The sequence below is a fragment of the Aythya fuligula genome, chromosome 6 (genome assembly GCF_009819795.1).
Source record: "Aythya fuligula isolate bAytFul2 chromosome 6, bAytFul2.pri, whole genome shotgun sequence".
NCBI lineage: Eukaryota > Metazoa > Chordata > Aves > Anseriformes > Anatidae > Aythya > Aythya fuligula.
In genome coordinates this window covers 3,632,350-3,659,242 of record NC_045564.1, presented here as the reverse complement: position 1 = coordinate 3,659,242, position 26,893 = coordinate 3,632,350, and the positions used below count along the sequence as shown (strand labels likewise).

Below are 26,893 nucleotides of genomic sequence, written 5' to 3'. Positions count from 1 at the left end.
ACCACGGTCGCTGCGAGATGATTCTCAGCCAGGCTGCGACCCCAGGACAGAAGAGGTGTGTGTGGTGGGCATCCGTGTCGAGGGGCAGCAGAGCAGCAAGGGCACACACATATCCCCAAATCCCCTGCATAAGTTTGAGCAGATGTCTGTTTATGGGCTGGACAGGCTCGTTAGCTTGGTGTTGTGCCTGAGCTAATGAGCGCACAGGATCTCTGGGATGTCCCTGCTGTACCCAGGGCTTCCCAAGTGGTGCTTTATTTCCAAAAGTGAGCTGGAGGTGAAATAAAGTTATGTGAGCAGGAATAACGAAGTGGGGTGTGCTGCTGCAGTGTGTGTTAGCCACACAGGATTGCTGATAAAACAGGTTTCTGTGCTCACCAGGAAAACCAAATAGGTTTGAAAACGCACGAGTATTTTGAATGGGGTAAAAGCCTTTCCATCTGTCGTAGCGCACCTCTTTATCCCGGTGTTTAAACTCATTAATTTTTCCCCTGATTGGCATTTTTCGAAGAGCAGCTGCTCGCCTGTGAAGGTCTGTCCCAGCCCGTGCTCCATCAGCTGCTGCTTCATTCACACCAGTGGCAAGCTAATCAGCCTTTTCTTTTCGAGTGTGTCAAAATGCCGAACGCGAGCCGGTTTGCAATTATGGGAAATGGGAGCACGCTTCTTACCCGTAGGGCAATTAGATGAGATGATTCTGCACTATGAGCTAATAACATAAATAACCTCTTCTGGTGGTTTTTCCTGAATGGTGATTTTTCCACCGAGCTTCAGTGGAGTGGGGGAAAACATACATAACTAATCGTGATGATTTACAACAGAAAGCCCCAAAGCACTTTATAAAATATGCTTCCACTTTTCCCATCCATTATTATTACCATTTTTTTTATATATATATACCAGAGCAAACCGTGATTCTGCTGTTCTCCCACAGCATGCTGTGAGAGGAAGAAACAGCTTCGTTGTCATCCTGTTCTGCGCAGTCATAAAGAAAAGGAAGGAACTTAAATGTTCTTCTTTAATTAGACTTGAAAGAATCAATATACATTAAATACTGCACACATTTTACATTACATGATATGTCAAATTTAAATCTTGTTGTATCTCTTTTGAGTGCAGCACAGTGCACACCTTTCAATGTTAAAGCACTGCCGAATATATAGCATGTACCCTACCCGTGTGGTTATGGGATGAGGTGAAGGGGTGCTGGGGCTCTGCTTCCTGAGGAATTGGAGGGGTCAAGGAGAGAGGTTTTCTTCATTTCCTTTGGGAGTAGTGAATGAGTTGGCAGATGGAGGCCAAGATTTACCAGTAAAGGTTTTAATACGGGGACCGAGAGACTGAGAATCGAAAGCAACAGCCAGGAAAGATGAGCTGAAGGGAACGTAGGAATGCCTGGGGAAAGCCATCCGTGCGTTTCACCCAGGGACAATGCCTGAGGACGCCGAAGGAAGGGAGAGGAAGCACGAAAACGCTGGTGGGAAGAAGTCCTGCCAGCTGAGGACTGCTCATCCCGGTGATTTTGGCTTAAGGGAGGAAGATGGTGGAAGAGAAGAGCTGGCTCTCGTGGGCTCGAGTTCTGTTGTTTAAGGCTTTTTGCCACTGTTACTCTGGGGTCAGCCCTGAGCGCCCAGGTGATGTGCTAACATCCCTGTTACGGGGTGGGTGGCTGCCAGCCTTGCTCTGGTCTGAAGGGGCTGGTGTGCTGCTGGAAGCTGCCCGAGCCCTTCAGCAACTCCCCCTGCAGGCCTGTTTGCTGCTTCCCTTCGTGTTAGCATTTTTAGGGTCGGACTTGGGTTTCTTTGTAGAGCTGTCTGGCCATCTGGATCCACGTGGCCGGCAGAGCGGGTGCTATAAAAAAGCAGAGTGATCTAGGTGTGGGTGGTGCTGTGACTTCAAATTGCTCCTATACTTAAATCTTAGCTATAAGAGAGCTCCAGCAAATAGTTCTGTTTGTTGTGGTAGGAGAATGTCGTCGTCTTCCAGGATAACCTAAAAATCATAGGCCAGTTTATTACAAGGTATGGTCAATGACACTGCTGACACACTCACCATTTAATTTGAAACACATGGGGTATAGCTGCCTTGTAAATTATGAACTATTTTAAAAAATGTGCTTAGGCTCTGTAATTGCGAGGCAGCTCAGATAGTAGCATGTGGTTTAAAGCCATAGCTGTAAACGTTGCCTTTCCAGAGCTCTGCCGAAAGGAAAAGGATAAAAGGGTTCTTTGCAGTCGACAGATCGTCAAAATATGTTAAGCTAAAGTGGTCTTAAATGGAATCAGTTTATATGTTTGTAACAAATAGGGGATAGCAAGAAGTTTTATTTTTGGAACAAGCAGAGTTTGAACAAAAGGACTCGAAGCTTTTCAATGCAAAGGCAGAAGAAGGTGGTGAATGGGCAGGACAGCGGAGCAGTGCCGTGCATTAAAGTTGACACGGCAGATGAATTGATCGCTTTTTCCTTTGAACTAAAGATCTGTGTTCAGGCTCTGATGCAAACGTGTCCAGCGCTGTTTGCGATGCCAGTGAGACGAATCTGGAACGCTGTTATTTCAATACGCTCTTGGCTGTGCCTCCTCCAGTTGGATTGTTGGAGCAGTGGTTGAAACGTCAGAAGTAAATTTTAGAAAGCTTCCGGCTAACTTCTAACACGGACACATACAAAACTTCTAAAATGAGTTTGCTTCTTTTCTTGTGTCTCTAGCAGATAATAGCTGATATTAAATCTTGATGCTTGTGAAACTTTTGCTTTGCTGGGTTGTGTAGGAGACTGGAGGAACAGAGGACGTATGCCCAGCATCCCTGCCAGGGTTGGGTATTATCAGCAGTACTACCTGAGATCCCACTCGCTCCTCCAACTTCACAGGTCTCTTTGGAGCATTAAACTTCCCATTTCTTTGTTGAGGGCGGAGAAGGAATGTGATTTGTTTTTTTTTCACTATGTGGTGTAGGCAGAGTTTATACATCAAGCACTAAAATATATTGTGACGGGCTGCTGGGAAACTAGAAATTGGGTGTATTAGGAAAGATGAATGGTTACGGGGCTGATTAACTCATAACTCAGTATATCAACAGAAAGAGAATACCTCCTCTGTGCTTGGCGCTGACTTCATTGGAGCAGTGCCTCCCAGCTGGAAGCTGCTTTCCTGAGTCCAGCCGTGGAAGCCATGGCATTGGCACGAAAGGTCTCTCGCGTGGCCCATGAATGCCCCATGTAGCTTTATTTCTTTCCTCTGTCTTACTGCTTTTTATTTTTTTATTTTTTATTTTTTTTTCCTTGCAGAAAGGACAGTGACTGAAGTTAAACGCATGCTGGGATAAGCTTTACTGACCGCCATGCATTGTGCTCCTCAGTTTACAAGGCTATCTGCAGCAGCGTTCAGCATCCATTATTCATTTCCTAAATATGTCCTGTAAGAGAGTCTGGTAAAGTGTTACTGCTACTGCAGCTTGGATGCTGGACAGTAAAGGAGATGCCAGAAATTGTGTCATGGTCTCTCAGCAGCCGAAGAGTTTTTCTGTTTTTGTGTTTTTTCTTCTCTAGTTTTAGCTCTCTAGCATGTTGGCCCCATCACAAACTGGATTTGTCGTAACACTAAAAGCATTACAGCCTGCTACTTTCTTGTAAACACATTTTCACCTCTGCTTGAACTGCTGAGTTGAAACGCCTCAATCACCATAGCACTAATAAGCTTTGAGAGATCAGACTTAATTCTGGTTCAGCGGTGAGTGTATCAAAAGGAGCGGTGACCTTTGGTCGTGGTTGTCAAATGGCTGGCCCAGCTGTGCGGAGAGGGATTGCAGCTCAGCGCCTGACACAGCGCAGGCTGGGAGGAAAGCCCTGGAGGAGCCCAGGCTGCTCATGCAACCGGACAGACAGACAGGGTGAGGAGAGAAGAAGGATGAGCACACGGCAACCAACCGGGGCCATCGTGATGTGTTCTTATGAAGTTACTGGGGAAGAGAAGCCAGAAGGAAGAGCAACCGCCCGAGCTAAGGGACAGTGAAAAGAAATAAGCATGAGCTGACCTGGATGTATGCAGGTTTAGTGTGTGGAGCTTCAAGCTCCAGCAGTAGAGCCTCCGAAAGAAGCTCAGCGTGGGTCACTACTTACATTGATTTGCCCATGCAAACCCCAGCTCATTTCACGACACAGAGCTGGCTTTTTTCTTATCAGGGGGCTGTGGTTCCCTGTGAAAACTCCATGTGGCTACGCTGATGTATTTGCAGCTGTCAGATGAAGGCAAAGCTCCTGAGCTGTTACAGAATAATCAAGTTTCTAGAAGATGCATCGGATCTGCAACCATGATGTGTTTTGTGTTGACCTGAGAGTTCATTTATATTTGTCAACCATGGTTTATTTACTGTAAATAATAAACACTTCTATATGTACACAAACACCCAGTATTTTACTAGGTGCAGTAATCTAACAAAGCTCTTGCTGTGCTGAGTGGACGTTCATTTCATGTAAAAATATGCCATGTTTTAAGAGCAGATTTATCTCCTGAAGGTGGTTAATGCAAGTGTGCCCTTTTATGCAGATTATGCTTTTTAGTCCTTTCTCAGGTAGTGCTCAAGCTTTTGCAAGGGGTCCTAGTGCTGTCCTAGTGCCTTATTTCATTAACTGGAAAAAATGCTGGTGAATCAAAATCAATAGTACTCAGTCTCTGGCTCAAAATGACAACTGAAGAAAAAAAGAGAGTTTGTCCATTGAAGAATGCTACCTAAACACACCCCCCTTCCACCCCCCCTCCCAATTTTGAATTTGATATCTGTATGAAAACTTACAAGATAGATTTTGCTTGTTTGTTCCTGGAGAAAAGTCTGAATAAACCACTGAGCCAAAGTATATAATTTGCTTCCATTGAGTCTTTGTATTCTGAAAACTGAAAGCTTCAGCACTTACAGAACACTACGTGCTTGGTTTTTTTTAATTTTTTTTTTTTGTTATTTTGTGTTATTGCTGCTACTTGTGCTATCTAATTCTTAATTGTCTCCTTCTTAATTTGCAGCTTTGCTCTGTCAGATGAAGCATACAGATCTTTAAGGGACCAGGACAAAGACCAGTGTATTCTTATTACAGGAGAGAGCGGAGCTGGTAAAACAGGTAATAAACAGCTTTGATCTCATTCAAAAGCATTCAGAGTTATTCAGACTCTTTTGCAAAGTGATACTGGGGGCTGTAAGAGTTGAGAGATACTGGTGTGTTTTTGTGTCTGGCCATTGCAGAAAATGAAGGCTGTCATGTATGTTGCAGTCTGGGTGATCTTCCATAAACTCACGTTTTTTCACATTGTTGCCATGATGTAGTCCTGTCATCTTTTGATACGGTATTGCTATAATTATGCAAAGACATGCTACAGGTTTGTGAAAGAGTATTGCAAGGGCCTGAAAACTTTTAGGCTCTCCCCATAAAAAACACTGAAGACAGTGCAAACTGAACGCTCTTGCTCTTCTAGACTGCAAGGCAGTCCTTTGAAGCTTTTGCATGTCTTTTAATAAATGTATACCTTTAAGCTGGATTATACCATTTACCCAAGGAAAATAAATAGCAGTAGCTGATTACTTTGGAAATTTCATCAGTCTTTTCCGTGCTGTGCTGAGCTACAACTCGAAGGTTGGCTGGTGTACCAGAACACTGTGTTTCTAAGGCAAAACTGAAATTACCTTGAAAATTACTGCTAATTTTAAAACTGGAATGGTGGAAATCAGGTGAGGATTGCATAATTGCAGAATACTTTAGAATTACCTTAAAAAAGTAAAAAAAAAAACAAAAACCAAAAAAAAAAAAACAAACAACAAAAAAAACCAACAGTTATTTCTGAAACAACAGCTTAAAACTGAGTTGACTTACAAAAGGTGGGTAGGAATGCATGTATCTGTTTTCATGTCATTTAAGAGATTTCTTTGAATCTGAGAAAATGTGAAGCTTTGTTTATGCTCAACAAGACTGAGATGTGTAACAGAAAGTTGTTTTACAAGCTTTTAGTGGAAATCTGGAGCATGAACTCCATCTTTAGAGTGCTGAGATAAATGCTTTTGGCTTCCTTTTTCCATGTTTTCCTTTTTTGATTAGTGGCATCCAGTTGAGAGGTCTCAAATTCTTGTAATTTAATCATTTTTTCCAGTTCAATAACATGCAAATACATGTGTGTTCAGTAAAAGTATATATTAAATAATTGAGTTCTTATTAATATGATTATTATGGACTCTGTCTAGGAGTTCAGACATTAGAAAGGAGTTCAGTACCAAAACTCTTTTGTTTTTGATTTCCTCAGGAACAGTGAGTTATCATGCAGCTGAAGTGCATCTTTATTAATGTATTTATTCACCTGAAGGGTTTGAGTGGTTGAGTTTCTGAAGCTCTCTGTTTGTAAAAAGGATTCTGGTAGGTTCAGATTTGTATATAAAATTACTGAACCTCATAGCTCTATGGGCCATGATTTGAATTATTCCTTCTTTGTAAAGGTAAGTGCAGAGTAGAATAAGAGCATGGTTTGAAATTCAAGACAGTAATGGACTCAGAAATTGTAATACTCTCTCCTTAATATTTGACGTAACCATAGTTGCTGAAGTGGGGCTATTAGCTGAGAATAGGTTTCCATTGTAAAGAGAAAGGAAGACAGTAAAGGAAATTCCTGAAGCTGAAGAAACTTGGTAGTACAGGTCCAATAAAACTCTGTTTCAAAATATGTTTTCTGGTAGCCAGAACATTTGATATGCTTGGGCTGGGAGAATTGAATCTGAACCCTCTCCAATTGTTTTCTTTATTTCACTTCCTTTATTTTTTATTTTTTTTTTTAACTTGTTTTGCAGCTTGTTTATATTGATAATTGATAGTAACAGGAACATTGTGCAAGAAAACACGGTATGTTAACAGAATGAGCATTGTGTTTAGATGTTTTTAGATGTTAAGGCAGTGATTCACTTCCTGGTGGCTTTAGTCAATGAAGCGGAGTTCCTAATAAAAGAAAGGGCCTTTATTCTCTCTCTCAGTGATGTTCAAAGCCTATCTTGAGGCCATTGTATATATTCCTATTGCATATTATTTTATAATGGCTTATTTGCTGCTTCAGTGCTTTCTCATCTCTTTGATTGAGTAGCTCTCCTTAGAGAATTTAGCAAATGTTTCAAATCAAGCAGTTTGGTAATTCCAAGCTCTGAAGGGAAGGGTTTTTTAGAAATGAGAGCTGGGCTCGAGGAATTACTTGGTTAAGGGAGATGGGAAGCCACATGAACACCCCTGGAGTTGTGCTTGCTTGCTTGCTGTGTTGCAGGTTTGCTCTGTATTCCTTGCAATATAGGATAGTAATTGAATACTGGCAAACGAATTTGATTAAATAGGAAAGAATCAAAATCCAAGGGATAACTCGTTTATCAGTTCTTTCCTAAAATGAAACCTTCAAATTTGTAACAGATCTCTGAATAGCAAGTAATGTTTTTTTTATGACCATTGTGTTGAGCTGATAGGGATTCCAGCTGCTCGTCATTACACTGTACATCAGCTGATAATGCCTCAAATCTCACTGTCTTGTGTCACATGAACTTCACAGACTCTGTTTATAAACAGAATCCTTTCTCAGCTGCTCTTTGTCCTAACCAGCAAAAACATAAGGGTTGGATGGATTTTTCCATCAGAAATTTTCATTCCTGTTTGGGTGATCGACATCCATGTGAACACAGCCTGGAGTCCAAAAATTGTTCCAGATCTATTTGAAGGTATAAACTTTGAACACAGTTTCGTTGTTTCAATGAAGTCTCTACTGACTCTAAAGTTTATACTTTGAAACAGGCTGCGTAATGTTATGCAGTGTTGAATTGCCATTATTTATTTACTTGTCATTTACTCTGAGTTGTGATGGCATGTCTATAGCATTGTATGTTGTGTGCTTGCACTTGTGCTGTTGTGTATCTGCAGATGTAAACTGATTGAATTTTGTATCTTGAAACTGCTCAGGCTTAGTTTTTCAGGCTGAAACCTTCAGATCAAACATTCAGGTGTGTTAGCTACAGATTATTTTCCTTCCTAACTAGGGAGGCTAAATTAAGAGGTAGGTGTAGTGTGCCATATCCTGGTGGACTCCAGGTATTTAAGTCAACTGGTGTAATGGCAGGGCTCTCGTGGCAGGATGAGCTCTTTCACCATTCCCAGGTGGTCCAGCAACGGAGAAGAAATCCGACTTGAAATGCGCTGATGATTCCTGTCTGGCATGATGAAAACATGATGGAGATCAAGTCTCCAATTCCCCTTATGACCAGTTGTCAATACTTACTGCTGTTTTGTTTTGCTCTCCCCCCACAGAGGCAAGCAAACTTGTCATGTCATATGTAGCTGCAGTGTGTGGCAAGGGGGCAGAGGTTAACCAGGTAAAAGAACAACTTCTGCAGTCAAATCCAGTTCTTGAAGGTAAGCTTCTCTTGGAGTGTGTGCGACTGACTGTATTACCTCTGCATGTATCAGCTTCTCCCATGAGCTGGCTTTTAAAAACGGATCTGCTGTTGTTTTGTACGTACTTGGTGTCTGGAACCATGGAAAATGCTGTCTCTGTAACTGAATAACACAAGTTATTCAGTTACAGAGAGGTCATCTTAAAAACAAAATCGTTTTCCTCACTTCCTAAATGAGAGCTTAGGAAGTTAGGTCATATCTCCCAGCCTCCTCCTGCTTCTCTCTTAGGGTGTACCCTTTCTTAAGCCTGGCTTGAAGATGCCTGCTGTTGTCAAGAGATTTAACTTCAGTTCAATCCCTCTGATTCATTTCCTTCCAAATTATATTATTATAGTCCCTAGTAAACGAACAATCTCTGTAAAACATTATTTTTCTTTTAGAAAAAAAAAAAAAAGTGAAGAAATGGATCTTGGTAAAAACTAACCTGATCCATATGGATGCCTGCTATTCCCTAGTACTTATTGTTCCCTGTGTCTGGTGTCTCTGTCAGCCTGTCTTCCTGACAACTGCCTTTCCTGCTCTCCCATCAAGGACTTCATGATTGTCTGGATTTTTGCTTTTTAATTAGTCAATTTGAAGTGGTTGGCTGCCAGAAACAGGATCTGCATTTTTCCTGGAGATAGGCTGTAAGGTCCTCAAAGCTTGCAGTTTTCTCCCATTGTCTAATAATTGCCTTCAGAAGAGCCTTGGTTAGTGCTGACTTATCTAGGTCTGTTGTGTTGATCCTTGGCGTGTTTTTTTCCACAGTTCTTTGAGCTACCCAGCCATATTCTCATAACTGCTGTACAAAGATATGTCACTAGGGTCAGAAGATACATGGTGCTTGTCAGACTGTTGATGGTCAACATTTTATTTATTGTTTAGCTATCTGTATATATGTGTAAGGATTTGGAGTTTACACATATCAAGCACTCATTAAATGAGTGGGAGCAAGAGAAAAAAAAAGAGGGAAGGGTAAAGCCAAAGTAAGCTGAGAGCAGCGATGAACGGCTGCGTAAAATATGTTCACGGGCTGTACACAAAACACAAGCTGTGAGCAAGCGATTACAGCAAAGGATGAAATATAAAAATTTAAAGACTGCTAAAAATGCAGGATAGGCCTTTCTTGGTGATCTTGATGTTCCCCTTAAGACTGAATGGGGGGCTGCAGCCCTCTGTGGTTTTGGGTTCCCAGAGAAGGGCTGTGCTGCTCTTATCCCGGTTCTGGAAGGCAGGCTTCAGATAGAGACAGAAATAGTAGGGGGACTATGGAAGCTTTGTTTGCTAAAGTGAGGTTGCTCTCCTCAAATGCCAAATTCATTGGATTTCTTGTTAGTTTATGAATCTTTGTTTTAATGCAAGAGGAATACTGAAAGCTCACAGAAAGGTACCTTATGATTTTAAGGTATTATTTGTTCTACTTGGTGCTTATGACAGCTTATTGGACCCTGGATTATTCCAGGAGGCTGCTGAGCAAGCCTGGCCGCTTATATATATTTTAGACAGGAATTAAGCATTTGTGGTTAGATTTGTTTTCCTTTGGTTACGTAGTTCTGCTTCAGTCAAGCTGCAGTGCAAGGAAATGGCATAAATGTTACATATGCAGCATTTATCTTATGGGAATTCTTTATTTCTCTTTTAACTACGGTGGCTACTGTAAATTAACTTTCAGAAACAATGAACTTCAGGGAAAACTGAGGAACGTGTCTCACGCGCTATAATGGAACGTTTGTGTCTGGTTCGGTGCGGTTATAAATGACTCCACTGTTCAGCACTGCATTTAAGAAAATGCAGCCCTGAGATTTGGTTGTTGAAAAGATGATTTATTGCAGGGCATAAAGATTTTAAAAACAATTCTTTCACTTATCCTTGGCCTTCAGGAGCAAGAAACTTTTCCTTTTGGCTCCAGTTCTTTGATCAAGAATAAGTCTACTCATGCAAGTTTGTTGAAGCCTAAAAGCATGTATTTATTTCTATCCAAAAAACATTGACTTGATCTTTGAAAATATATATGCTATATAAATAAATACTGGCCATAAATCAACTCTCCTGTTGCAGTAGGAGCGCTCTAATTATTAATGCAGGGGACATGCTCCTGTCTGACTTACTGAGCTTTGACAATACGTGATCTTAAGAGCTTGAGTTGTCCTCCTGTCCTGTGTATGTTGAGCTGGTGGCCGCCCGTCCGAGCGTTTTGAATCATTAATTATAAATGTGATGATTCAGACTTGAGGATATGTGGTAAATGCAGGTGCAGTTTTGTCTTGGAACAATTTCACTTTTTATGTTTTTCTTTCGCTTTTGTTAATGAAGTGTCAGCACAAAGCTGCTTTGGACTTCCATAGGTGTTTTCCTGATGGAGATAATGTCACGCTTAGTCTATCTGCAGTGACTCATATCTCTGCAATGAATGGGGTATTGTATCTCAGAAGTTTATGATTTTTTTAAATTGTATAAAAAGTCATAAATGTTATTGCATCAATTATTTTATTTTATTTTATTTTTTTACTGGTAGATTTGGTCTTAATTGTTCTTCTCTTTTGCCAGCTTTTGGAAATGCCAAAACAGTGAGGAATGACAACTCCTCTAGATTTGTAAGTATTTTCTCCAAGGCTGAATCTCAACTCCTTATAGAGGAATATATAATATTATATAGAGGAATATATAATATATAATAATAGAGGAGAACACGTTAAGTTGTTCGCTGTTTCTATTTTAACTTGTATCAGCCATCACAGAGTGAATGAATAATTTGGCGAGAGAATATTCTTGTAGTTGTCCAAGGAGAAAAAATAAAATAAAAAAATCTGTGACCAGATGAAAACATAAATACAGCACAGCTGGGTTCTTTAATTTTCTGGTACTGGTGGCCTTCGTGTCAGTGACCGTGTGCCTCATAAGTGGCCTGTTTAGAAGTTTGATCTTTGTGTGATCTCATTTTCCAACTAAATGCGTACGTTTTTTCATTAAAATTCCTAATTGGGGTTCTAATTTTACCTCTTTGGTGTTTCAACCTGTGTTTGCACCTTTTCTTGGTATATAAGTATTTGTAATGTTGCCTTTTTGCTTACACTCTTTATAATCAACTGGTTGAATTGAGGGTGTTTTAGCATGAAACTGAATGTGAAATTACAGGAACTGACAATTGGAGAGGGGGAGAAGCTAGAGTTGGGAGACTCAAAAGTGTGTGTTCACAATTTATTTCTGCTGCTAAAATCAGACGACTCAATGCACCTTTGTAATTTGCTCACTTGAGTGAAGTCAGAGGGAGTGAGATACGTGGACGAAAAAGAGCGTTGGAAGAAAAAGCACATGGATAAGAGCCTGGGACATGACTACACTGAAGAATGGCTTATTTTTTTCAAAAAGGGAGACTTCCCTGCCCCTTCCCCTGCAATGCTGGACAGAAAGAGACAGAAAACGCTCAGCTGTCAGAGATGACGTCCTGTGGAAAGGAGGAGGAGATAGCAAAGAGGAGGAGAGGTGGCATGTGCGAGCAGGAGTCTTTCCAGGACAAAGTGCAACCAACTCGTATTTCGCGTTTCAAGTCCTTGCTTATAAACGCAAAGCTAAAAATACTTCTGGAAACAGCCAGCTGGCCCAGTCCTTGGGAAATTAAGATTTAATTATCTGATTTAATTCTTTATCTCGAAAATTTGAATCAGCTCAGAATGAACTTCAAACATGAAAGCACAAGTATTGTCCTGTCTCGTCTGCTTCAGCTGCCAGCAGGAGAAGACTGGAGTTTAACTTGGAGCTCAATATGCCAATCTTGACAAAATACACAGTAAATTAAAAAAATACCTTTGAGGCAGTCAGTGTAAAGTGCTTGATTTTCATGTTCTGCAATTAAAATCAGAAAAGAAAAAAAGAAAGAAAGAAGAAATCTCTTCCTAAATACACTAAGGAAGGATAAACACAAGGATTCTTTCAATAGCTTGTTTTTGTTCTCTGTTAAGTAAGCACCAGAGGATGGTGAGATCATTTCTGTGCGTGGCTAGGGGAATTGGTTTGAATTCCTACCAGCACTTTTTATCTTTCTAAACTTCCTTGCCAGTGTGAGCTGCGCTCCCAGCGTGGATCTGTCCGCTCTGTCGATTAAAACGATGCAAAGAGCAGCGTGATGCGGAAAAAGTCGCACAAGGAAATGCACGGTGGCCCTACAGCAGAGTGGCTCTTGTGGTGACAGCCTGCTAATTGTTGCCTCCGGTCTCCTGAGTTACGAGGCGGAGAGTTCAGTGGGAAAAATCTATGGCTTTCAGAGGGCAGGCACGCACCGATGGACAGACACCCCACAATTACCAGCTGTAATCGCTGCCAGCCAGTCCTGCGAGGCAGACCGAGTGGCGAGCCTCTAAGTGCTCTGATTCACGCTCCAGGAAGATTTTGCATTGAGAAAATAAGTCTGCTAGGACATAATTTCTTCCTGCATTCCTCCGTTAATAAGCGTGGCAATGCCTACGCGGCCACAAACACTGTTTGGTGGTGTTAGTGTTCGGGTGAAAGTCTGTGTAATTTATGTTTTCTTGATACAACCAACAAAAGTGTCTTGCTTAGCAAGTGAGCAAATTACTGGGTTGCGTTGTAGACCTGAACAAAGCAGTTGTCATGAAAATCTCCATCTGTGATAGTGAAATTAGAAGCCTCAAATCATTTTCTGTTTTTCAAAATCTGATAGTGTGCACAAGAGGTTGCCACATTGCTCTTTTAGCCAGGAAAAATTACCAAATAACTGTTAAAAATGTCTCAGAGAGCTTTTCTTAAACAGAACTTACAGTGTTAAACTGTGCTGCTTTCACAGGGCAAATACATGGATATTGAGTTTGATTTCAAGGGTGATCCGCTCGGAGGAGTTATAAGTAACTGTGAGTATTGTTCCTGCTGTCAGCATATTAACATGTTTTGTCCTAAAAGGAAGTTGCTTCAACTATTGAAGAAAATAGCTGCATTTGTCTAATTGAATCAGTCCCCATTACGTGATAAATTCTGCTTTTGAATTTTGTTTTGGTTCTGAGTATAGGAGAGTAAGTGAAAAGCACCTTGAAGTATGAACGATCAATGTATTGTTTTAACAGGGAATGAGTAAGATGCACGGGTCTGTGTGTTGCCTCTGAAGCTGGTAGCAGAAGGATTAAGGGTATACAAGGCTTTTTTATACTTGAATCCCCGGGCTCAGGCATGTTACTTGGTTTGATGGGCTGTGTAGGGATGGCAGATGATGTTGGAGATGTGCTGCTTTGTAATTAGTAAGTCACACCAAGCATGCCGGAGATCAGCACGGAGTAGCTGTGCTTACTGGGAATCAAAGCATTCTGTGCTCATTTTAAGGCACCTCGCAGTACAGGAAAAGGCTCAGCGTGAGAGCATAAAAAACTGCTGAGTTTAGGGTGGGGAAGGTGGCCTCAGAATATCTTGCTGGAAGTAAGGCTGCTGCTGGGAAGTCCATAGCAATGCAGACACTTCAGCCAGCTCTCCAACCAGTTGGAAAGAACAATACTAAGGAGCGAGTGCCAGTTCAGGATGCCTGGATTTGCTTTTCTTTCTACAGCTTAAGTGCAGCTTTTTAAAGAAATTGTTCTTTTGTGCTATATAAAGCCATGCTTGTTTGTTTTTCCTTATTTTTAAAAAGGGGAGGGGTGGAGGAGGGCAGTGAGTGACTATACTAGGTGTCAGTGACCTGCCTTCGACCTCTTCCTACTCAGCCAAATTCAGCACTGTTCTTAAAGATTGGCTTCTTTTGCCATTTTACTGGTTGTGAAATAATTAATCTTTCCAGGTGAAGGTTTTCTTTCTTTTTTTTTTTTTTTTTTCTTTTTTTTCCCCAGATTGCCTTTTGCAGACGGGCCTGAAAGAGCCTTGTTTTTGTGACGGAGTAGATCTTGATACTCAGAGCAGTCATTCTTTAAGTGTTTATGGCTATCCATTAACTTTGACATTCAGCAGTCAATAAAATTAGAAGCTAAATACACTCAGTGTATTCATCAATAATTAAATCGGGACAAAGTGTATTCATCAATAATTAATTTTGGACAGAAAGGTTTCAGCAGGCTGTCTTGTTTTTGTTTGGTTGTTGTTTGTTTTTTTTTTTTTTTTTGTACTCATTCAGAATAGAGACATAAAAGTGAACTCTGCTTTGCAGAATGGACATTCAGCAGTTTGTCTTTGAATATAATGTGCTGAGTCATGTAATTAACATACTGTCATATCAAAAGGCAATCCAAAGCGTTACTCTGTAGTTTATCTGCCTTATAAATCCTAGCATATTGTAATTATAACATCGCATGTAATTATAATGACGTGATGGTAATCAAAGGCAGGCATATTTTTCAATCTTCCTAAAAGATGTTTATTTTAAGCATTCCCCCTGTCTTCTCATGTTTAATAAGCATCTAAGAGCAAGAAGATGAATATTAAATTTAAAGAGACCTTATGTGTAAACCCTGTTGTGGAAAAATGATACTATCTGAACCATGAAATACTCTATACTAATAGGGCAAGTCTCAGGTAAATGCTGAGCTCCTGTAGCTGGGTGTTAATATATACAATCTTTGATTTAATGTTCACAGAACTTGATAGTCCATCCATCTCTAAAGACTTGGTTTGGATTCTGTACAATTTAAAGCAAGTGTCTTGTCTCACCTTAGCTTTTTCCATGCTTGTGGAGCCTGCAGCGTTGCGTTGATGTGGATGAGAAATGTTTCTAGTGAATCGCCATTCTGGGGTTAGTGGGAGCTTAAATTCTTCTACAACATTTAGAATTTACTCTGGCTGTGCTCAAATTTAGGATTTGCCATCTTACTTCATAAAGTAGGGAGTTTAGCAGTGCTGAAGTTTCCTACCCTTAAAAGGGAAAGCGTGATTAGTTTGTTAATAAATATTCTTCGCTTTCGGACCATCTGTTGGTTCGGTGTTAACATCATGGGAAGATGATACCATAATATTTTGATTAAACTTTATTAGTTGAATCTGATGAACGTGGTTTCCAAACACCAGTGAAGTCAGTGGGCTTTCTGGGTCACGGCGTTTGTCACTGAGCCGCGTTTCGTGTGGTGAGGGACTGGAAGCAGACGTGTCGAACAGCTGGTGTGTTTCGGTGGCAAGAAGGCTAATGAAAACACACCACAAATTTTATCAGGCTGTTAGAGATCAACAGAGACCCATTAGGGCTTGTCTGAAAGGTCTGTCCTAGCCTGAAATGCTCTGAGCCTCTGTGAGAGACCAGGCAATCTGCTCTTCGCACCATAACTGATACTATCGTGACCTTCCCGTGAGCGATTCTTGTGGTGTCCCTCAATGAGCTCTTGCTCCTTAATGACAAGGGTTCACCTACAAGTGATCCTCTCGGGGGAAGGAGCTAGAGGGCAAAATTACCACGACAATGCTCTCTGCATGTGGGTCCTGTCTGGAGATGTGAATGGAAATGTCCACCAGCTTTAATAGGAGCTGGTAGACCTGAAACATTGATGTGCCCTAAATGGAGGGGTGAACCTTTTTGGTAAAGTGAGAATGCAAATAATAAGATGGAGGGGACTGTAATGGACGAGTTTTGTAATGCCTATGAAGTTAGGACCGGTATGTTCCCAAACTAACAATAATTTAGTGTTTGAACAGCATAAAATACACATGGACTCACTACATGAGCATTACACAGCCGCTTGCAGCTTCTGAGTGCTCTGATTTGTAAGGCATTTGAATGATGTACAATCCGAAAAAAAGAAGCCAACAGTGGAAAACCTGAGATGAATGTGATTTATGCAATCTTTTATTACTTCAGCCAAGACTTTTTTCCCCTTAGACTACAAAGGAAATACAACTTCAGGTAGCATGTTGCACTTGTTTGACCCTACAAATGCCATAATTGAAGCATGAGGGTGAAGTAAGCTGTAGTATTTAAGCCCGAGTCTTCCCTTTTTGTTAGTTTTCTGTGAAGGCCCCAGCATTTGCAACAAGGCACACGGCATTTACATTTGGTCTCCATGAAGCAAACGGGACTTCCCTTCCTGCTCTGAGCACATGAGCTCACTCCTGTGCTCAAAGCCTTTTTCTAAAGCTCTTATAGGGAAAGGCAGTTGGAGGGTTTCGTAATTAACTTGCTTTCACCTGGGTATGATATTGTGGCAATAAATTACAGAAACCCTCAGTACTCCTCCTGGTTTTCCTTTTATTAAAACTGCTGTGTTAGTGGGGGTGGGAGCAGGAGAACAATAGCTTTTTTTCTCGTGTAATAACAGAATAACTCCTCTCGCAACTGAAGATGGGCGTGTTTGTTTGCAAAATACGAGGTGTTAATTGCAATAGTTTATCTAGCTGTGAAACACGACTTTCTCCAGAAATGTTGTCTGTCTTGTACTCAAGATGATGTTTGTGTGTGTACGCTCATAGGATAATCAAGGTTGGAAAAACCCTTGAAGATCAACAAGCCCAGCCATCACCCAGCCTTACCGAGTCCCATGGCTTCGCCTTAGTGCCACATCTGCACAGTGCCTAGCACAGGGTGCACTTGGTTTGTTTTGTGCATTTTTGGGTACATCAAATTTCATGGTTGAAATAATTTTTCATGGTGCAGTCCAAAATGTTTTGTGCTGGCAGTTGCTCAGACCTTTTCAAAGGCAGGGATCTTCCAATATCTTGCCCAGAATAATTAAGCAAGCCTTAGGTTTTCTCATTTCACCTGGGATTTCCTGCTGAAAGATACCTAGTTTTTTAGCATGAGGTCATCTTTCCTAATCCACCTAAGCCCTTCTGTGATTTAATGATTAACCAGCAGATAACGGTGGTGCATATGAAGTACAGTATAGGTAATGCCCGCTTTTGAAAAGCCATTTTTAACCAGCACAGTGTACTTAAAGCCCAAACAATAGGGGATGAAAAAAGGACCCTGTTTGCCCATCTGTTCCAAAAGCAGTGTGAAAGAAGCCTAGGATGTGTTGCTAAACGAACAACTTTTCAAATTAGCCAAGTGAGAGTGATAATGTTACAACTTGTTCTTCTTTCCAACTTGTTTGTTCAGTATAAAAGATGAAAGTAATTACCCCTTTGCTGAGAAATCAACAGCTTGGGCTGCTGATTCTTGTTATGTGATTGCTCTTAGTTCCTTTGCTCAGGGAAATATTACACAGGCATTTTACAAGTAGACGTTTTGGAGAGAGAGATTTATTCTGGTATTTGTTGTTGTTGTTTTTAAATTATTATTATTATTTTTGCATTTTAAATAATCTTAGCTTGTCCCAATGTCTCCCTTGGCATCTCAGTGAGCACAGTTGTCACCTTTTAGGTAACTGGGATAGCTTAGGGGTATGGTTTAGTGGGGACTGCTAGCGTTAGGTCAGATGTTGGACTTGATGATCTTGAGGTCTCTTCCAACCTAGAAATTCTGTGATTCTGTGAACTGTCTTGCTTAAATTAAGAAGCACTTGGAAGAAAACCCTAAATGTTTGTGTTAGTTAATTATTATTATTTTAATTTCTTTCACTGCATATACTATCTGTGCAGTAGTTTTTGTCTGATCCAATATTGGTCACTTCTTCCAAGAGAATGTGATTACAAACTTGGTAGGAATAATATGAAAAAGTTCCCGAGAAGCCACTATTGTATTTTATTTTTCATCGGTAACTTTTTTTTGTCAACAGCTGAAGAATCTAGGTGGGAGAACAGAACATGAGTTAACGTAATGTGGTTGTAGAGATGAGCTTCCACGCCTAGAAAATGTTCTGTAACTTTGGTTTCATAGCTAGCAGGGGTCTTGGTAATGGCCAGCTGAAGAGGAGATGACCAAAAGAAACTTTTTCTAGATTATTCAGAATGTGCCAAGGTGGTGTATTTAAAAAAATTTTTTTTTTTTTTTTTTTTTTTTTTTTGCTTGTGGTGTTTACTCCTTCCTTTCGTGAATGTTGATTTGATTTCTGGTATATTTAGAGGAAATATTACATATCCTAAATATTTCTGCATTGGGCAAGTGACCAAAAAGAAATAACATAAATTTGTACGTTATAGTTTGCAGAAGTATTTGGCATCAGTCCCTGTTCTTTTTATGTTGAGTTCAGTTTGGCAGGATGCTTACACAGATATCTTGCTTTTACACCAGTGTTATCTAGGAGTAACAAATGATCTTCATGACTGGAGGGCTGTAGCTGGATTTTGAGGTATCCAAGTAAATGGCTATCCAAACAGCATTATTTGAGGAGGATCAGCAATTTGAACATAAATTGTGTTTCCAAGGTGGATCTTTCCCAGACAATTTAATTTTCACCGTAGCTTTGATACACAAAACAGGATAGATGTTTCTGTTCAAGCAGAAGCATTGCTGTATAACGCAGAGGGAATGCCTAACCCATAAATATACCATATTTATACCATGTCCCTTTTCATAATTCATATACAAATGCAATATGTGTAGAGATTTTGTTTTGTTAGTGTGTGTTTTCGTATAGATAAGCACCATCTGTCTACACGTGCCCCTGCGAACTGCTGGAATCACCGAGTGTCGGCGTGCAGAAATCTGACGTGCCTCTTTGCGCCTTCTCTTTTGGTTGTTTAATGCAAGCAATTTGTAGTCACACGAGAGTTAATACCAAACTCACGGGTTGTGCAATCCTAGCTTTAAAGAAAATGTGTTTGATTTATTAAAATGCTAATAGAGCAAACAAAGGGAAAAAGTTTCCTAAGAGTAGTTCAGATGGTTTGCATCCTTGCTTCCAGTCTGATTTCAGTCTTCGTGTGAAGAGAAGAGAAAAAAAAGGAGAGAAAGAATACAGCCTTAAAAAGAACTGGCTAGCAGTTGCTTTGGTAAGGTAAAATACCCAACTTTCTGCTTTCTGGAGCTTTTAACCTCAATTACGAAGGCAGACAGAATGTGACATATCGGGACTTTGGAAGGCTGGCTGTTAATTACCTAACCTTCTAAAAATATATCATAGAAATAAAATAAACTGTGGCGAAAAATCCAAGACAGCTATTCCTATAACATAAGATGTTAAATTAGGCATACGCTCAAGAAAACTGTTTGTTAAATCTGCTGAAGGCATGCATGTAATTAGAAGACTTACATGTAATATTTTGCCAGGATGTGTAGCTAGGCTTTTATGACAGCGTTTGAGTCAATTTATATATAGAATGTTTTCCAAGCCAGCTAAGCCAAACCACTTTGCAAACTGCCTTTCTTCAATATCCTCTGAAAATACAGCCGTTTCCTGAAGTGTGTGTAGCCACCACGGGAGCTGAAGTTGTTTATTTCTCTGAGATTAAAGTTGGCAGCCATCCGCTCCGACACTTAGCTCAAGATCTTGTACAGCCAGCGTGACTCCGAGCTGCCTCACCTTCGCCTTTCCTCTCTCGGCCCCGTGCTAACACTTGGGTGGTAAGCTAGCTTCTCCCTTTGAGAGGCTTTTAATTCATGAGACAGAGCTGAAAAATGAGAGAGGGTCGGGTTATTCGTGGATGGCTATGAGTTTCAACCGCAGATCCAGGAGAAGAGAGCTCCAACCTCAGGAGAAGTCGGAGGCGAACTGGTACTCCAGGCTGCAGTGTTGGTTATCTGTTAAATAAAGAGAAAAATCAAATGGAAAAGCAAAAGTGCAAACCTGTAGCCTGCCCCATCCTGCTGTAAAGATGACCTGCTGGCAGTGTGGGGCAGCCACTTCGGGTGTACCTTTATCATTGGCCATGGAAAGTAACTGTAGGATTACTGAGTTACAAAACCACAAATGTTTATTCAAAAAAGTCTAAAGTTCTTGGTCACCCGGCGCAGTTGGTGGTGCCGGGAGGTTCATCTTTGTACAGCCTTCACCCTGTCAGATGTGCTGTGGGGTGGGAGCTGCCTTCACCGCCACCTGCCGTGGCACCTGAAACGCTTCTCTCAGGCAATTGTGGCTTTATGGAATGAAGCAGCCGAGCTGATATTGGGGGCTGCCTCAGTATGAGCCAACTTGAAGTTTAATAATCCTGCCCTACTTTTGTTCCTGCTGTCACTGGTTAATTATTAGAGCAGGAATTCATTTTTGAACCTGTCTTGCTGTAGTTTATTTGCAAAGCCTCCTAAGGCTTGCGTAGTTTTGCGAGTTTTGTGGGGTGAAGCCCTGTCGTTGGTGCCTATTCCATCAGAAGGTGCTTGCAGCGGGGACAAACAGATGCTGCTTTGCTCTCCTTGCTGCTCCTCGGGGCAGGTGTCCCCTCCCAGAGCTGGGCTCCCAGATGCAGCAGCTCCCCAGCTGCTCTTCCCTGGGGGCTGCAGCAGGGAGCAGGAGCACTGAACAGGAGCAGTTTCAGCACAAATGGGAATGTGAGGAAAGGGATGCTATAATACGCGTGGGATATTGTGGAAGCCATGCAAGGGAAGTATTGAGCAAGCCCACAAGTCTTCCTGTCACGTGCATAGCCTTTCAGTATTCATTCATTCATTCATTCATTCATTTATTTTATAATATTTATCTCATAATATTTATTTTATAATATTTTATTTATTTATTTATTTATTTAAATATAAGAATTCTTACCGAATCTCGGTTTTGTGGCTTTGCTTACATGGGTTGATGTCTTTTGAGCACATCTCCTCCTGTGACCTGAGTTCTGCTCGTAGGCTGCAGCATTTAGAGGTGCATTGGGCCTTGCTCAGAGAACTTAGTTGAGAAATACGTCCTAACGTGATAATTTGTGATACTGTTCATGCCTACCATTTATTGTCTTCTGGCTTGCTGGTGATAAAGCAATAAGGTGTGAAAAGATGGGGCAGTACATTCACATTAAAGTGCTTTGCTAAGTCTTTCCCTGACCTGTGGGGTTTCTTTTGTTTAGATCTGCTAGAGAAGTCCCGGGTTGTTAAGCAGCCAAGAGGTGAAAGAAACTTTCATATTTTCTATCAGATCCTGTCTGGTGCATCAGAAGACTTCCTCTGTAAGTATGAGATGTGCTGGTTTTGGAAACAGACCTTCTTTTATGGACTCTTCCACCTGTGGACCACCTTCTTTTGTGGGAGATGCAATGCTGTTTCATTTTTCAAATTGGTGGTGGTGGTACCTGGAGTAAATGTATGGCTTGATATTACCAGATACCTGGGTCAGAAATGGCTTTGCAAAGTGTTACAGACAAAGAAGAAAGCCTGTTCTTATCCAAAATGCTTGAATTTGAAAGGTCCTTAAAGACAATTTAATCCTATTAATAAAAATAGTTATTGACAATACTGGTTCTGGGAGTAAAATTGCTGCTAATAAGCATGCTGTTACAATGGTATTTTTATTTGATTTATTAGGCAAACTCAAGCTGGAGCGGGACTTCAGCAGATACAACTACCTGGGCCTTGACTCTGCCAGAGTAAATGGGGTGGACGATGCTGCGAACTTCAGAACAGTGAGGGTAAGAAATATCAGGGACTGGGTAGGTGGTGGCAGTGGCTGGGCTTTGCTGATGGAGGTGAAAGAAAAGCAAGGCTGGGAGATGGTTCTCAAGCTGATTTACCATGATGCTTTTGCTTAAACTGTACTCAGGGTCGAGAAGAATGGGACCCTGTTATCCAGTGTGTACAAATCTAGATTCTAAAAGTTACTGCTTTTAGAGCAACAGAGTGGACTGAGAAGACAGCAGACCTTCATTTGACTATGGTTAATGTGGCTGGGTTATAAACTTAAGTGGCTAAAAAAAATATGCTTTTTAAAAAGCCCTTCAGCTCTTGTCAGAAGTCTGATGTGAATCTTGAAAGTGGATTGGACTGATATGCTAGCTCGATTAACAGATCCTCTGTCACCTTTTACGTTCAAAAATGTACTTATCTGTTATCTAAGCCTAGCAATTATATTGGTTTGGTTTTGTTTTTGTAACACAAGTGTTTATGAAACATTTCTAATGCATGCTAATATGTATAAATGGTGAATTTTGCAGGTAGGGTTGTTTGAATTTAGATTCTTTTATCTTATGATTTTGTCTCTCTCCTTTCCAGAATGCCATGCAGATTGTTGGTTTTATGGATCATGAAACTCAGTCTGTTTTTGAAGTGGTGGCAGCAGTTTTAAAATTGGGAAATATTGAATTTAAGCCTGAATCTCGCGTCAATGGCTTAGATGAAAGTAAAATCAAAGATAAAAACGGTAAGATGAGATTAGTGATGGGAGGGAAAGCATTAATTTGTCTGAAGTCACTATGGATTTTGTCATTTCTGTACACATACCTAGATTAATTAAATTAGATGGTTTCCAAAACTCACCCACAGGCAAATAGGGGTTGAATTTTGTGCAATTTCAATCGCTGTGTTTGAAATTCTAAAACTGATTTTTTTTTTCACTTCATTAACGCTTTCTTCTGAAATGTTGATTGGTACTTTGCATTTCTGTAACTGCTTGATTATTCTGCAGTGAAGGCGTTTCGATTTTTTTTGTAGTAGTAGTAGCCTATTTCTGTCTGTAGTTTCAGATTTATTTGGCGATTTGATGGCATGTTTTTGCAGTTGATACATTTTGAAAGTTGAATTATTTTCATTTGAAAGCCTTTCATCAAGAAAAGTAGTCTGTGACAAATGGAAGAAAAATTTCTTTGCGGAAATATCCAAATAGAAAGTGCTTTCAGGCTAATAACTCACTGGATCCTGCTTCTTCATGCTGTGCCTTTAAAAAAAAATAAAATAAAGCTTTGCTTGGCAGTGGAGGGGGAGGGAGCATGGATGAGAGACATTTCTGTTGAAGAAAACCTGTTTTGGGAAAACACTGACCTATTTTAAAGCTAATAGTTTTGGGGAATAAGAACAGTGGGATGAAAGGGCTCATTATATTTCCACCCTCCTTTTTCATGTTAGAGCTCAAGGAAATCTGCGAGTTGACAGGTATAGACCAGTCGGTACTGGAGAGAGCTTTCAGCTTCCGGACAGTTGAGGCCAAGCAAGAAAAAGTTTCAACAACACTGAATGTGGCTCAGGTAAAACGACGTCCTGATTGTAACAGAAAGAATTGTTTTAAACTGCATCTTATTCTACATAACTAATCCACAACTCCCACAGTAAGACCACAACTAAGAGGCTGAACTGAGTAAAACATATCACTATCATAAGTGTGTTTTTATTCAACAGTTTCGAAGTGTTCAAATATGCTGAGTGTTTTGTTTTCATGCGTTAATTATGTCAAGCAAACAAGGGATAGGAAAATGTTGCAGCGGATGAAAAGCTAAGGGAGTTCTGCACAGAACGCATGTTGAAAGTATTGTGGTGTAGCAGCCTGGTTTTGTTTAGAGCAGCTGGAGTAATTTCATGTGAGTTGTATGCCCCGGGCAGCTGAAAAACTGCTGCCAGTATGAACTTATCTTTCTGCCATGCTGCAAAGTTGATTGCTACCCATGTCTCATCAGCTCGGGCTAGCAGGAAGGCAGTTTCTCTAACTGCAGTTGACCATATCCTTTGCTTAGGATCAGGATGGGGGATGTGAGTCTTGAGAGGATTTCCAGACAAGCAGGAAGGCAGAACAAGTGCCCTGGCTGCAGCTGCTGGATGGAGGGATGCACCAGCAAGCTGCCCGCACTGCTGAGATGCCCTGGCACTCTGCTTTGCCTCAGGAGTCTGCTTAGGCAGAGGCACTGCCACCTGAGGCATGCACACTCAGTCCACAGAACCTTTAAAATATTGTGGTAATATAAAAAAAACTTGGGTTTAGCCCAGCATTTATAATGTTTTTCTTCTTTCTTCTGTTTAGGCTTATTACGCCCGTGATGCTCTGGCTAAGAATTTATACAGTCGGCTCTTTTCTTGGCTTGTTACCAGAATCAATGAGAGCATTAAGGTATTGCTGTTTTGTGCCTGTAAGAAAATCGATAGAAGTGAATTAAATTAAACTGGATGGTAAAACTGCGTTTGCCAATTTCATTTTTCCTGGTTGTATGCTGTTAAGGTACAGGTGAATAACTGTATCACAGCTCAAAAAATTGCTGTCTGCTCTGTTGTAAGCTCATGAAAACGTTCACATTAACTTACTTTGAGAAGCCACACTTAACCTCTTAGTTTACACGACCTGACAGCCTAATTAAGAAACACATTAGTTTTCTTGACTGTCCAGTCTGAAAAGTACAGACGAATAACTCATTATTATTATTAATATTTTTTAAAGGCACAAACTAAAGTGAGAAAGAAGGTAATGGGCGTGCTGGACATCTATGGCTTTGAAATTTTTGAGGTAAGACCTTTATAATAGTAAACGCTTAATGTGAGAGATGTTATTAAACCTAATAGAGTAGTTTATGAATATGTAAGCACAATACATGTAATTTGATTAAGTGTGTCATACTGACAAAAAAAAAATATGTAGAAAAGTAAGCCAGAGAAAGAATGTCTTGGTGTGTATGGCAACTGAAACAAAAATTCTTGGAAGACAAACTTGTGTTTTTACGCCATAGGTAAATAAATATTTATGACAATAAACTTCAATGCTTTTTGTTGTGACATACATTCTGAACATAAGAGAAACCCAAGCGTTTTGTGGGTGTCTTTGAACAAGGTTTGCTTCCTTTAAAAATCGAACCAGAAACTATACATTTTTTCCTGTCAAAATCAGACAAGGAATTATATTCAATTTAATTTTGGTTCACTTAGATAAATACTCTGTACTGATTCCTAGCTGATGATCTGTGGCTCACTGCTGTTTGTTTACGATAGTATTTTTAGACTGGAGATATTCTAAAACAAAAACAATAAATGAGGAATTTTTAATTGGGTTAAAGAACATCAGGGGGAGAGGGTCTTCATAAATCTTAGTCTGACAGTTTATTTTAAGAGATTTATAGGTCTTGGTTGGAAATATTAGAATACTATTTGAACTAGAAACTCAACTGGGGAGAAACACGAGTAGAAAACATTCAAACCTTACCCACTTCCCTACATCATTCTTGAAAATCCGGGGATGTTTAGACTGTAGAAGATGGGAACAATCTAGAGAAGAGTAATTACATGTGGGAGGGTGGTGTAAGCTTTATTTCAGAAGCATAACATCAAAGTATGTGCAAATCAAAATACCTCTGCGAAGAGGAAAAACAAAGCTGATACTTGCTTCAAGGGTTTACTCAGCTAGGTTTATATTGTTTGTATTAAACATAAGAGAGTATTTATGAAAATACATTGCAAGCAGTCATGTGGCTGAATTCAGGTTTCAGCACAAGATCTCTGGTGCTGGTCCTTGGTGTGTACCCTTAGCAAGCTGGGCAGTGCAAAGGTAGTACTGACATCTCGGGGCAGGACCCTTGTTTTCGTTACCTTTCTGTTCTGTTTGATTTAAGGGTAAGTCTGTAGGGGGAGGTGGAAACTGGAGGCTTGCAGAAGTGCGTAAGCCAACTGTGTAATGGTGTTTGTGGGATGGTGTTGTAGAAACAGGCTAAATAAAGCTTGTTTCTCCCATGTCATTTTGTTTTTTTTGTAGGAGTTCAACATTTGAGAAGGTTATAAGTAAGTAGCTGAGTACAGGTGATGCAGGTTTGCAAAAGGAAAAGAGAAAAACAAGGCTTTTCTCCCTTACCTTGCAAACTGAATTACAAGGCAACTTTCCAATTCAGACAAAAAACTTTAGAATAATATGGGCAGTTGTTTTTCAGTTCTTTAAATGATGAGCATTGCTTCTACTGGAAGAGGTGGGAAAGGCAATTCAGAAATACATTCATGCAAGATGGGATCGTTTCTCTCACGCGCTAAGGTCTGGTGAGGGCTCCACCCAAGCATCCTGGTTCAGCATCACTGAAATAAGTGGAATTTTTTCTGAACATCCAAAATGGGATTCAGACAGCATGTGAGAAACACATGTGGCTGGTATTATACCAAATTTTTATTTGAAGATGTTTGAATAAGCAACTCGATTAAATTAGCTTTCTGGATTTGCTACAGAGTACAGCTGTCAGTATTGGGACTGCATGGCAGTACTGTAATTTAAAGGGTGTTGATAGCAAAAGAATCCCTCAGAAAATCCTGCATCAGGTATATTTCCCATTTAGCCATCCCTGTGTTTCCAGACGGGCTAATTTTATCATCAGAAACTGCTGATTTATTCTCAAAGGCAAAGAATCTCTTGATGAATCAAAGACACTCTTTTCAAAGCAAAAGAAAATTCATTTTCTATGCAGCTCTTGTTGGAATAAAAGATGATGTAATGTCATAATCCTTAAATGGAGTAAAATAAGTCTGCAGAGACAAAGCGTGGTTGTTCTTGTGGTCAGTTGAATGAATGTATATATAGTAACATCAACTGAGAGGATGCCAGACAAATACTTTTATGTTGAGTCTTAAAACAAATGATCAAGCCTCACAAAAATTATTAAAGATTTTGAGAAAACACAGTGTCTCAACAGTTATTGTTGAGAACTCAAGTAACTGCTTCGCAGAAAATATGTAGTGTTAATATTAATTATATTAAACCAAGCAATAAATGAATGAAATTTCAATGATGATCAATAAAGGAAACTTGATGAAAAGTCAATAATGTCTTAAGATTTTTAGCATTAAAAATGTAGTAAAAT

At 40.2% G+C, this 26,893-nt stretch overlaps 1 protein-coding gene across 7 annotated transcripts in view; it reads left to right on the top strand.

Moving 5' to 3' along the window:
* The window catches only part of MYO1B (myosin IB), a 90,697-nt gene that overhangs the window by 28,988 nt on the left and 34,816 nt on the right, over window positions 1–26,893 (top strand). For all 7 annotated transcript variants that reach the window (XM_032190522.1, XM_032190520.1, XM_032190525.1 and 4 more), the window contains exons 4-13: window positions 5,016–5,110; window positions 8,306–8,410; window positions 10,979–11,025; window positions 13,233–13,296; window positions 21,221–21,319; window positions 21,675–21,778; window positions 22,359–22,506; window positions 23,208–23,326; window positions 24,094–24,180; window positions 24,505–24,570. In XM_032190522.1, coding sequence (XP_032046413.1) covers window positions 5,016–5,110; window positions 8,306–8,410; window positions 10,979–11,025; window positions 13,233–13,296; window positions 21,221–21,319; window positions 21,675–21,778; window positions 22,359–22,506; window positions 23,208–23,326; window positions 24,094–24,180; window positions 24,505–24,570 — 934 coding nt within the window. The remainder of the gene's footprint in view (window positions 1–5,015; window positions 5,111–8,305; window positions 8,411–10,978; window positions 11,026–13,232; window positions 13,297–21,220; window positions 21,320–21,674; window positions 21,779–22,358; window positions 22,507–23,207; window positions 23,327–24,093; window positions 24,181–24,504; window positions 24,571–26,893) is intronic.